This window comes from Anser brachyrhynchus, assembly GCF_964034855.1.
Source record: "Anser brachyrhynchus genome assembly, chromosome: 1".
NCBI lineage: Eukaryota > Metazoa > Chordata > Aves > Anseriformes > Anatidae > Anser > Anser brachyrhynchus.
In genome coordinates this window covers 57,986,756-57,999,070 of record NC_137694.1, presented here as the reverse complement: position 1 = coordinate 57,999,070, position 12,315 = coordinate 57,986,756, and the positions used below count along the sequence as shown (strand labels likewise).

General features: G+C 38.7%; 1 protein-coding gene and 1 long non-coding RNA gene across 3 annotated transcripts in view; both read left to right on the top strand.

The window, feature by feature from the left end:
- Positions 1-11,739, top strand: part of RIC8B (RIC8 guanine nucleotide exchange factor B) — a 35,106-nt gene extending 23,367 nt beyond the window's left edge. For both annotated transcript variants that reach the window (XM_080590643.1, XM_080590644.1), the window contains exons 7-10: positions 921-1,065; positions 1,222-1,366; positions 2,730-2,849; positions 10,648-11,739. In XM_080590643.1, coding sequence (XP_080446769.1) covers positions 921-1,065; positions 1,222-1,366; positions 2,730-2,849; positions 10,648-10,759 — 522 coding nt within the window. In that variant the 3' untranslated portion in view covers positions 10,760-11,739. The remainder of the gene's footprint in view (positions 1-920; positions 1,066-1,221; positions 1,367-2,729; positions 2,850-10,647) is intronic.
- LOC308194614 lies at positions 2,863-10,629 on the top strand. The gene is made up of 3 exons (XR_013950758.1): positions 2,863-4,418; positions 5,458-5,531; positions 7,294-10,629. It is a non-coding gene; the product is annotated as an uncharacterized lncRNA (long non-coding RNA).
- Positions 11,740-12,315: the final 576 nt, after the last annotated feature.

Genomic DNA, 12,315 nt, shown 5'->3' with positions numbered 1-12,315 from the left:
AAAGCCTGGTTTTTTTTTTTTCAAAGTGGTCAATGCATAGCATTTATTTGTTTTAAGTTCCCAGTGAGTCTGATTTCAGTAGTAACTGTGCCATAATTTTGCACAGAACATGACGCCTTACATCAAACACCTGGAAAACAGAGGACCTGAAATTTCTAATGACCATTAGCGACAGGTTTGGTTCTGTTCACTACTAAAAAATTGGCAACTCATAATTCTGACAGGAATCTTCAGACCACCAAATATTTCATATTACAGCTCAGATTTGATTGCAGGTCATGTCCTGTGAATGTGAAAAAATAATGTGGGTTCTGAACCTGAATTCATACACTGAAAGAGGCTGAAGTTAGGTTGTAAAAACAAACGTTTCAGGCACCTTCTGAGTTTCTTGAGAGTTAAAGTTGTAAATAGTGATATTTAAAGTGAAAATAGTGTATTTGAGGACACGTTAAAGAGTATTTTCTCCAAAATCTTGTTGGAAAGTAGCTTCAGCTTTTAAAGCAGCGTTATCTGGGAGAAGGATGCATTTCCTCTGTACATGTAGAGCAGTTTTTTGATTTTATTTTTTGAATGTTTTGCCAGACACCTGAGTAAAATAGAAGAACCTAAGAACATAAGGTTCTGGTACCTGTTAACCAGCTTTTTTGGGACATGCATTTGTGCTCTTAAACACCTAATCATTGTCTTTTTTAAAGTCTACATTTGGGATATAGTATTTGTCTGCCCAGGATGGCAGACCAGAAGGGCTGAGTATATTATGAAGCAAGAGTCGTTACTAGTACATGTAAGTATGATTGGGTCCCATTTTTGAAGCAGCACAGCTTACAATATTTTCTTGTCCTGTTGACTGTGTTTTTGCAAGGATTGGGTAAGTACTTCCATGCATTCTATGTTGCTTTTCTCTTTTTTTCTGCTGCTAGGTACTGCCTCCACTAAGAGATGTATCGAATCGTCCAGAAGTTGGCACAACAGTGAGAAACAAGCTCGTGCGCCTTATGACACATGTTGACCTTGGAGTAAAACAAATTGCAGCAGAATTCCTTTTTGTTCTTTGTAAAGAGAGAGGTATACATTATTTTTTCTTTTCCCTTTTATGTATGGCCCTACTGTACTCAGTATATTTGCCTACTGCTGTTACTCTCTTGCTTCGTACAGAACTATGCTACTTTTTATTTTGTAGCTGATTCTAAGCTGAATAATTTTCTCTATCACTTTTTGCAGTTGACAGCTTGTTAAAATACACAGGCTATGGTAATGCAGCAGGATTGCTGGCAGCAAGGGGCCTGTTAGCAGGAGGAAGAGGAGATCATTGGTACTCAGATGATGAAGATACAGATACTGAAGAATACAAATCTGCAAAGCCAAAGTATAGTATTGTTTTCGATTCTGCTTATCCTGTTTCAGTTGAGATGTTTAGATGTATTTTTCCACCTTTTGCAAAAAGCCCAATTATGAAATTACATGTGCTTACGTGAGCTGTTGTCTCTCATTGACCTCAGGGTCTAATTATTGAGGAACCAGCTTCCCATAATATGGTTCAATGGCTCTAAATAAATAAGTAAAAACCAATATGATAATGATTTAACTTCAATTGGGGGACTATATAAAAATAAAATGCTTGTCAAAAAGAAATAAGGAAGAAAATTTGAAAATGTTTGTGGATTGCCTAGGAACAGTTTCGAGAGACAGTGTCAAAGGTTCAGAGTTTATGCGTGTTGTACCTTTAAGTGTTATTTAACAGTTCCAGATTTTAAAGTGAATGTAAAGGAGGGTATCAGAGATGATACTGTAAAGGGGTAACAAAACAGGCCAAAAAGGTTATGAAGGGCAGCCTACTGGAGGCATAAAGACTACAGGAATAGTATTGCTTATATGCAAAGAAAAGAACTCTAAAACAGAAAGTTTATTTATATTTCTGCACTTCAGGATTTTTTGTCTTGCTCTTTTGCCTCTGCTCTTATTTCAGAAGTCTAATATCCATTTGTATGCATGTGAGTAAAACTACGACATTTAGTTAGAAGCTGACACTTAAATGGAATATTGGAGACAAATGTCAGTTGCTTTATGCATCTGATTTTCTGTATTACTATAAAAATGCGTATGGTCAAGCTTTTTGAAAAGATCATTTGTCCTGGAAGTCTGCTTTAAAACTAATCCTCTGCTTTTGTTACTTACCATTTCTGCATCACTGTTTAATTGTTTTAGCAGTGAAAAGCTGGGATTGTAAATTCTCAATTTAATATTAATTTGGGTTGAGCAAAAATGATCATGAGAAGGAAATGGTAAGCTAATTCAACATTTCTTTATGAGAAAGAAAATGTCACCAAATCCAGCCTGTGTTTTTAAAATTAAGCCTGCAGAAAATCACTTGGCAAAATGTGTTTGTCATTCTGGTACCCTTCTGTGCCATTATTACTAATGACATTGTCATTAACATCATTATTACCTCGCTTTTAAAGTACTTTTGTATGGTTTGTAACATAACAAGTACTAGTGGAATGTGCACCTTGAGGAGTTAACAAGAAGTTAATATTGTGACACACATGGGAAGACTACAGAAGCATCAATATGAAGGTTGGCTATTCACAGTAACAGCTTTGACATGCAGTTCAGACAGTATTAGTCTTGGTGGGGTCTGTCTGTGTGTTGCTCTTTCCTCCTCCTGAGAAGACAGACAATTTACATACATATTATTTAGAAATGTAAATAGTATTGTTTTCCCCCTCCAGCATTAACCTTATCACTGGTCACTTAGAAGAACCCATGCCCAATCCAATGGATGAAATGACAGAAGAACAAAAAGAATATGAAGCTATGAAGCTTGTCAACATGTTTGATAAACTTTCCAGGTATTGTATTATATATAAGCTGCTTTTGGGGAGGGCAGCTTACATCCTGGTTCTTTCCTCTTTGCTAAGGGCTAGAGCTTCAAAACAGTGCTATAATCAGCTTCTTTGCAGAATTTGGGCCAATTTCACTGCAGAAAGGAATGCTTAATGCTTCAAGGAAAAGGGTGATAATTTTACAGGACTTCACAGGAAATCTCTTTTGGAGAGGACTGGACAAAGTCAGGAATCAGGTGGTGAGGGGACCTGTCTCCTGAATAGATAGGCTAATCAGTAATTAAAAGAATTTCTCCTTTTAAAGTATGGGACAAAATCCAAGCCCAAGGCAAGTGTACTCATGTCCCTCAAGTCAGTGAGCAGCATCTGATGGTAGCTACTTATGTCTTGCTGCTTATCTGAAGAACAATTACAGCATGAAAATAGTTGTCAACAGAAGCAATGAATTACATATTAGAGCAATTAAAAGGGAATTTACATTTAAGCATTATTGTGGATTTATTTGAATAAGTGTGGACTGGATTGCAAATGAAACATTAGCATTGTTCTAAATGACTAAGGTAATGCCATAAAAGAAAATGGTACGTAATGTAATGAGTGTTATTGATACAGAAAATAAATTTTTTTAGGGAACAGACCTGTATTGTTGGCTGTAGCTATTTTTTTCTTTGACTCATTTGCCCAGAATTTGCTGTTTTTTCTTCCCCCCCCATACTTGTAGGTATAGTGGAGTGATTGCTTGTAGTTTTTCTGTATAAGCAAATATTACATTCTTGAGGAATACCTACTGTAATGCTAATTCACCACTGATCTGAGCTGTGAGAATTTAGGTAAATAAACAACCCAGCAGATAGAAATGTGTTTGTGTTTTGTGAGAGTCAGCGGATATTCAAATAACAAGTTCTCTTGAGAGAAATTTCAGCAAACCAAGTGTTTTTACCTCTCTGTTAAAGATTAGGAAAACAGCAAGTGCTGCGGGTGATTCTGGCTCTCATATTAGCTGGCAAAGATTGAAGTAAAAGCAGGGAAGAATCTGGGAACAACTCATCAGTGAAGTAACTGGATAGTTTTTCCACATTATGTGTGTGGAAAGCAAATGTTATATGTTAGTATTCTTAACAATGAGAAAAAAATACAATGAACATGGAATTGTAGTTGAACTATTATGTAAAATGGGATGATTGCTATGTAAGCTAGAGAATTAAGATGCTGAGTGTTGGGGGTACCAGAATAAAATGACTAAATGCTCTAAAACTTTCTTAAAAGGAAGATTGAGACTGGAGATAAACAAAGACGGAAGACAAGTCAGTTGCCCTCACTATAGCAGTCACACAAAAAGTCCAAATGGCATTACTGTAGCCTAAGAGCCTTTTCAGTTTGGAGGATTGGAGACACCTGCTGTGTTGCCTGCTAAAAACTGACAAAAAGGAAGCAGCTGGTGCCCTGTGTCACTACTTATCCTCTTGGCCAGTAGCATTACTTTCACCTTGGGTTTTCTGTCTCAGTTACATCCACCTGCAGTTTCTTCTATAGTTCTTGGACTGCAAGCTCTTCAGGGCTGGAACTCCTTTTATTGTAAGGTTTTTTTGTTTGTTTGTTTTTAGTATAGTGATTACTGCGGGGCAGTTTTGTTGGTGTGACCCCTCTAGGTGCTGTGATAACATGAATAAAATCACTTGACTGTTCTTCCCACCCTTTTTGTTTACTAAAAAATCACGGAAGAATGCTGTCAGGAAGAAAAAAGTAAGATCTGTTTTGAGGAGACCGTGGGATGTTTTTAATGAATGTAATTGAGTGCAATTGTGGATTTTGCAGCTGGTAAATGAAATGGGACTCTGCCAGTCTTGTATACAAGAAGAAAGTGGTAGTAATAAGCCGCTAGTAGTCAGCAGGGAATCCCTCCACCTTTTTGGAACTGAAGGCTTCTGCATCCAGCTTGAGCTGATGAGGGCTGGGAGTCTTCACAGACTTAAAGCTACCAGTGGAATACACTCCTTCTTCCTTGTTTTTCTGTGTATAAATCTAAACTGGAGGTTGTTTTGATAGGAGTCTTCAGCGGATTGTGGGTGATAGGTTTCCTACTTCTGCTGTTCTTTGTTGTTGCCATCACCTTAGGGGATGGTACCTATACCATGAACTGAGCAGTTTCAATTTGGTGCGGTGCTTTGCTTATAAGGCAGGAGGAAGTTGGACAGGGAAGCAACAGCTCCTTCTGATCTTGAGTGGATCTGTGTGATTTTATGTATATGGCTTGAACAAGAGGTTAGAATGAACTTGCCTGATGTACAGCAAAGCTGGTTTGCTAAATATGGTTGTATTGTCCCGGTAATGGAAGCTGGGACAGAAAGAGCTAGTGTGTTTTTACTAGAGAAAGGTATGGAAAAAAAGTTGAAAGACTGACAAACTTGCTTCCCTTGACTGATGAGGGTAATCAGGCCAGTCTGTCACTGGGTTGTTCTAGATCTGGCTTCGCTGGCTTGTATAATTTTTGGAAAGTTACCTGATGACAGATTGAACTCCTCAGAAAAAAAGCTGCAAAACAGTGCTACTTTAATGAAAACCTATCACCTTTCAATAATGGCTGTTACCTGTTTACACTGTACCCTTTTGTAAGGAATAAAGTATTTTTCACCTTATTCCATAAGATGCCAGTGGATTTTTGCTCTCCTGGTTTCTCTTAATTTTCAAGTAAGTAATTCTCTTAATTTTCAAGTAAATTTTTGGAGTAACTTTATGGGCTCTGTTTGCAGTAAGCGTAGATGCTATCTTGTTGGCTCATTGAGAGCTGTTTGGTAGCTGTAAATCAGTGTCCTCTATATGTGATGCACATCCCCAAGTCTGCAAAAAGATTTAACTCAACCTTTCTTTTTTACAAAACATCAAAGGTAGCCAACTTAAATCATTGTTGTGTGATGTTCTGTCTGTTTATATCATAGACTATTGGAAATACTCTGTGTTAATTAAAATGTCTGAAGAAATATGCTAACATTTTTTTCCATTATAAATGGTAGGTGGAATTGTATATTAATTGACTAATTTAAAATGTCAGGATGCTTTTTCCAAGCCAACCTCGTATTAATAGCAAGAATCCTTTTGCTGATGAAATGGTCTCCAATTATCGCAGCTTGGGTTTTGTTGTACATTGAACAGAAGTCAACAAAACGAGCATGTAAGAGAACCTGCCTAAATAAGCAACCATACTCATTAAAAACACAAAATTAATCATAGGATGAATGAAGAAGGCAATGTTACATAGATTTTTTTTTCTCCCCTTTCTAATCATAGAACAAAATAATGTTACATGAAAGGATCGGAACTATTATGTGGTACTCAATTATAAGGAGGTGAATAGGTCCCTAACATGCCATTTTATCAAAGGAGCAGGCTGGTGTTTACATGATGGCTGTTTCATTACAGACACTGCCATTAATTCCGTGTGTCAATACTGTCCTGTAGTGCATAGAGCAGACAAGAAAGAGTTACCGCTCAAAACAAGGGAATGATTTTTGAGTCGTTATCAAGCTAAATGGCAAGCAGGAAGCTAGAACTTGTATAGATATATGTGAAGGGACTCTTGGGAGATACGCAATTGGAAGGAGAGAATGCATTTTACCAACTGTTTAATTATGGTGTGTTTCTAAGTATACTTGAATAGAATGCTTTGTTTGCATTAGAAAAATGGATGTTGCAAGAAGGGTTATTTGAGTGTACTGGAGGTCACGTAAGGATGTTCAAATATGTATGAATATTCATACCGTGTATTTGGACACATCTCCGTGGATACAGAAGTATTCACGCTGCCACCTACTGGAGTGAAGTGTTCTCTCTTCTACACTATAAAAGGACCGTAAACATCCAGTTTCTGGTTAATGAGATGATTTCTGAGGGTATATGTGCCAGTTTGGGGTGATTTCTGTGCTACCTTGTATCTCACCTTAAACAGTCAGCACATCCTCAGCTACCCTACGTTGTCAAAGCTCAGCTGAGGTCTCTAAGCAGCCTAAGTGCTTTAGCCTTAAGTGCTAAATGGGGAGCTTGCTGAGGTTGGTATAGCTGAGACAGTTTGTACCAGGTAGGGATTCGCTCTGTGGGCTCCTGTGGTGCTGTGCTGAAGTTGGCTGAGCGATGCCTTTTGCAATCCAACCCCAAATTCTGTTACTTAGAAGATGAGCGTTTGAAACTTCTGAAGCTAGCTTTGTAGGCAGCCCAAATCTTTTCATCTCTCTCCCTCTGTATTTTTCCTCACTGAAAAACGTGCGTAAGCTTGTGCAGTGTTCAGAGCTTGCAGTCAAGTCTTAACCAGTGAAAGAATGCCATGTTTTACACTATTTTGGGACTAGATTATCATTAGGAAGAAAAAAAAAAAAAAGGTTAATCCCTGCCTTCTCCTCTGAACAATTAATCCACCCCTCTTCTTTTGGTGGCCTAGCATACTTCTGTCTTCATACAGTTCCATTTTTCCTGAGTAGCATTTGTCTGAGGAGGGGTGTAATGAGTTGAACCTCCTAATGAAGAAAAAGAACAGCAAACTTGTAACAACCGTGTTTGATCCTGTTCAAGGACTTGAAAAGCAGGAACAGAAAGGTAATTGATAAACATCCGTGTTATTTTAATGAAATGTGAGCTCAGCCTAGCTCATAGTTAGCTTGGAGAGGAGGAAATGCATTGGGAATGAAACTCAAATGCAATACGGTATGGTTCATGTGGTGCGCTTTGAGATGAGTACAGTGAGCTGAGGAACACAGGATTTTGAGCGTCGCGAAGAACATACAGATGCACTTTGTTGGCTCAGACTTTTAAGTTACATTGTTATGGAAAACTGTGTTTATCTTCAAATGACTTCCACAAAAAAACACAGGCCAAGACTTGCATATAAGTATTTCTCAACTATTGCATCTGGTGTTCAGCATCTCTGCAGATGATTCATTTGGAGAGAAAAAAATGTATTGTGTTCTGCAGTGTTTGTAGCATGGTGTAAAAGTGAAGCATGGAAGGTGAGTTGCAGAGAAAGCTGTGTCTTTGTGATTGACAAATTATGAGATAGGAGGACTTAATATTTACAGACTTAATATTTACAGATATCTCTTAAGTTTCCCTGTGTATGGAGGTAGAGAGTTAAGAATTGAGAAAGCTTGCCTGTGTTTCTCTGAAGTTTGTGAAGTTACCTCTCTGCTTGCAACCACCAGTCTTAAAGTTGTGTTGTGCTTTGAAGTTTGAGCCAGAAAGCTGGTTTAGCTGGGACATGTTCTAGAGCAAAAATATTGCAGACAGGAACGAAGTTACATGTTTAGAAGCAGAAAGGTATATTCCGAGCTTTACACTCCATGATCTGTGTGTGTGCTTGCTCTCCAGCTTTCACTTAGTTTATCAGTATTGGCACCAGAAAGTTGCATCAAAGCTGCTGTGGGATTATGCAAAACTTCTCCAGGTTTCCAAGTGGTTTCTATTCTTTAAGCCCATGTCTGTGTCCTTCAGTAACAACACTGTTCTGACCTGGAATATTTCTCTTTGGTCATTGTTTTCCTGGTTTTGGTTGTTGTTTTGTGTTTGTTTGTTTGCTTCCCTTTTGCTGAACTGTTTCTTTATACTTTACTGGCCATTTATTTATTACCAATAATAAATCATAAATGACTAGTAAACTACATGATTTCATGACTTCTAGCTGCAGTGTTAAGTGTTGCAAACTAAGAGCATGCGCTGTGGTTTTTAAAACAAAAATCTAGAATCCCCCAAGCTTAGAAGAGAAGCAAAGGTGATTTCATTCTGTGTCGGTATGTTTTTACTTTTAGGACTTCGAAAAAAAATAATGCAAGCAAAGATTTACTCTCCGCGTTACTCTGCTCCAAAAATAAGTACAAGCAAACACTTACTCCCCACATTATTCTGCTCCAAAAATAAGTATGAAAGATGACTGCTGAAGTTTGAACCCGAGTTAAGTGGCACTGAAGAACAGTTGCAAGGCTGATCACAGATTTCAAAGGACTCTTGTATTACAGTGCTTAAAGTTTCAAAGCCAAAAAGGCTTCAGATGCATAGATTTAATTTTTTTTCCTTCTGCTGAAAAAAAATGTCTTTGCTATTAGAGACAATTTGAAAGCACTCTGGCTTTGCCTTGGAGGACATCTGACAGCAGATTGGAAGGGTTCTGGTCCTGGTGGGGCACTAGACCTCCAGTCTTCCTTTTTTGGGCCCTTCAGAATCTGATTTCGAGCATTCTTTTGCTCTCCTCTCTCACACATCTCCAGAAGATACTTGAAAACTGAAGAGACACGAGTGCTCTCATGTAGGCAGAGCCTGCGTGCTATAGATTGTACTACTTGAGGAAGAGGAGTCATCAGTCCTGAAGTCTGGCAAGCTATCTCCTGCTATTTAAAGATGGATCCTTCTCTCCTCAAATGCAGGCAGAATCAGGCCTGTGCTTTTAGAGCACGGTCCTAACAGATGTCCTTCCGCGGCTCCCAGCTGCCCTCCCAGGCACGGCGAGCCAAACCGGACTGAGCTCTCCAGGTCCAGTTTCTCATGTCTTGAAATGCTGCAAGCAGTGGGGTTTGTGAGCTTACCACTGCAGCGTCTGCTTGTCACATCTGTGCAAAGAGCTGAATTTCTCTTCCTGATCCCTGCTCTTCGTGAGCAAACAGGACTCTCTGGGACTTTGCTGCTTGACTCTACTGTATCTGCCTTATGCGTGCTGCAGAATTCAGATGTTGCCTTTCCTGCTGTTCCTGTTGTGTTAAAGTTAGATTGCCAGTTGTGCATAACCCATTGCTGTCCCTTTTTTTTCAGCCGAGGTAGTAGTGCAGACCAGGCAGAGAGCTGGTGAAATGCCTTTGTCTACCCCCCTGAGCGATGCAGTTTTACTCTCTGTGGCTCAGGGGAAGAAGGGGGGAGCTGCGTGTGTGTTAAATTGTCTGAGTTTTACTGGGCTGCCTTTTGAGCGAGGGGGGAATTGACATCAAACCTCCACTCCTTTATTTAAGGTGACTCCTGAATATTTAGAAGTATTCTCCACTTTTTTTTTTCCAGGAGAAAATCAAAATGTTATCTTTGCCCTTTCAGGTTTTGGTATAATCCACATAAATGAGGTGATAAAAAGTAAGGATTAAATAAATCTTTGCTAATACTTTTTGATTGGCTTAATCAATAATTAATCATCTCTTAGATGAGGCTGTAGCTTGTGGAGTAGATATAATTGGATTAGCTTTGAGAGGCCTTTGGAGCTTTGAAGAGATTAAAATGGCTGTCAATCCCGTAATTAAACTGCCACAAACAAAAGCAATAGTATTAGAATCAGTCAGCTTTTTTCAATGAATCAACAAGTACTTACACACCCCTACTGGTGGTATAGGCAGTCTGTTCTCGTCAGTGATTTATTTCCTTCAGCGAGGGGAATATGTATCAATTATTTTAATCGCATGTGCGCATACTGGCCGGGATGGCAAGTGAAATTGTAGGCAGAAATGGCTGTCAAAGAACTCTCAGAAGAAAAGCGAGTTTGTGTGTTTAGAACAGTGAACCTGCTCCTCATCTTGAACCTATTAGGCACTGACTTTTCATGGTGTCTTTAATTGGCTAAGTAGGTTTGGCCTACATGAATGAAGTCTTTATTTGGCCTGCTCTTCCCCTCCCACCTATTTTGGAAGGTTTTTTGTCTGTCTTTCTCCAAAACAGAGGGCTTTAGCAGAAATAACTTCCTTTTAAAGGCTTATTATGCTCTGAAGCTTATACTGTATGTGATTGTATTATACACATGTGAATTGATATGTGTGCGTATGCTAATCTATATTCTTTTTTCAATCTCTTACAGAGATGAACTTATAAAACCAATGGGAGTGCGGCCGGATGGTACAATGGCTCCTTTGGAAGAAGCAGTCAGCCAGTACCATACCAACAAGCAAGACAGCTCAGACTCAGACTAAAGCATCACCTGCTTCACTCTCAATTCTCCTCCAACCCACGTTTTTCCTTAGAGCCACGACATCTTTTATCTAGGCGTTTTATCCTCGCATTAGCCAGCGTCACTTTAACTGTTCTATTATTGGGATATTTAAATGATGGATCCTGTGGTGTAATGTCTGCATTTTTATTATGTCTGTTCAAAGAACATACCAATTTATTAGTTTACGATCTTTATTAATTTAAAACTAAATGTATTCCAAAGGGATAAAAAGTGAAAGCCTACAATGTAAAATAAAATATAAACGTTTTGATTTTCCAGAATCCTGTTTTCTGAACTCTGTAGGTTTTCCCATTCTTTATATATATTTTTTTGTATTGTCTTGCTAGTCTCTCTTTCCTTTTGTATGATTCTAATTAAAGAAATGAGTTTGCTTAATGGCATTTAGGAGCAGAGGGTGTTTAAACTTAGTCTGACTGACCGTGTAAAGCTGCTTTAACTGGCATTCAGCGGTGATTTCAGAGCTACCCTTTTTAAATGTCATTGGTAAAATCTTACGCAGTAGCTTAACCACAGACATGCGTAGTGGTAAGAAATCCAATGTGTCACCAACTGCCACTAAAACTACCTTTAAATTGGGAACAAGATGATGTATGTTGTATGTCCTCTCGCCCACACACACGTTAAGACCTCACAAGTATTACCACCAACACCCCGCACTTTGGTTAAGTAAAAACATCCCTATTCAAAACCGCCTTCAAGTATATACACTTAAATGTGGCCATGAATAGCAGTGGACTGAAGAGAAGTGCATGTGGAAGTGTTTTACTGAATTGGGGCCTGACGGGTGTGCCTCCCTTGAAGGGAAGTCAAACTAATAACAAAGAAATAGTTTCCTTTTTAGGGAAAACTTAGGAAGGATGGAAAGGTAGGAAGGAGAAGAAAGTGTCATTTTCAACTGTGTACTCTTAAAAACAAAGATTAAACTTCTAGGCGTGCTGCACTGCTGTTGTTGCTTCTTTGCCTGCTTGGTTTCTCTCCCTGTGTATTTCTCTTGATGCAATTTACATGATGAATAATCCATATCCTAGATTATAATTCCTTTTTTTTAAGCTCAGAATCATACACGCTCCATTCTTGTGAACCTCACAGAAGTGAAGGTTTTCCAGTTTGTCTTTGTTTCTTTCAAGTTGATACTGGTTCCCTGCAATAAGGAAGTTGGTGTTCAAAGGCTTCATAAAGGGAGGACTTGGTATGAAATGTGTTTTCCTATGTGAGGAGCTTCCATAGATCTCATCTTTCCAAAAGGATGAAAAAGAAATAATGCACTGACATCAAATCAGCAGCTGTTCTTTCACAGGACGCTGTCCAGCCATAGCTATGCCCCTTTCTTTCTTTTATTAAAAGGATCTAGGGTCATTAATTCTATACATTTGTGAATGCTGGCACTTTTCTGAATGTTTTAATAACTGATGTTTTATGACTTGGTGATGGTTATGACTTGACTTGGGCTATATTGTCTGCTGCATCCATGTGGAGCATTAGATTCTGCATAGGGAAAAAGGAAGCCAGCTGCTG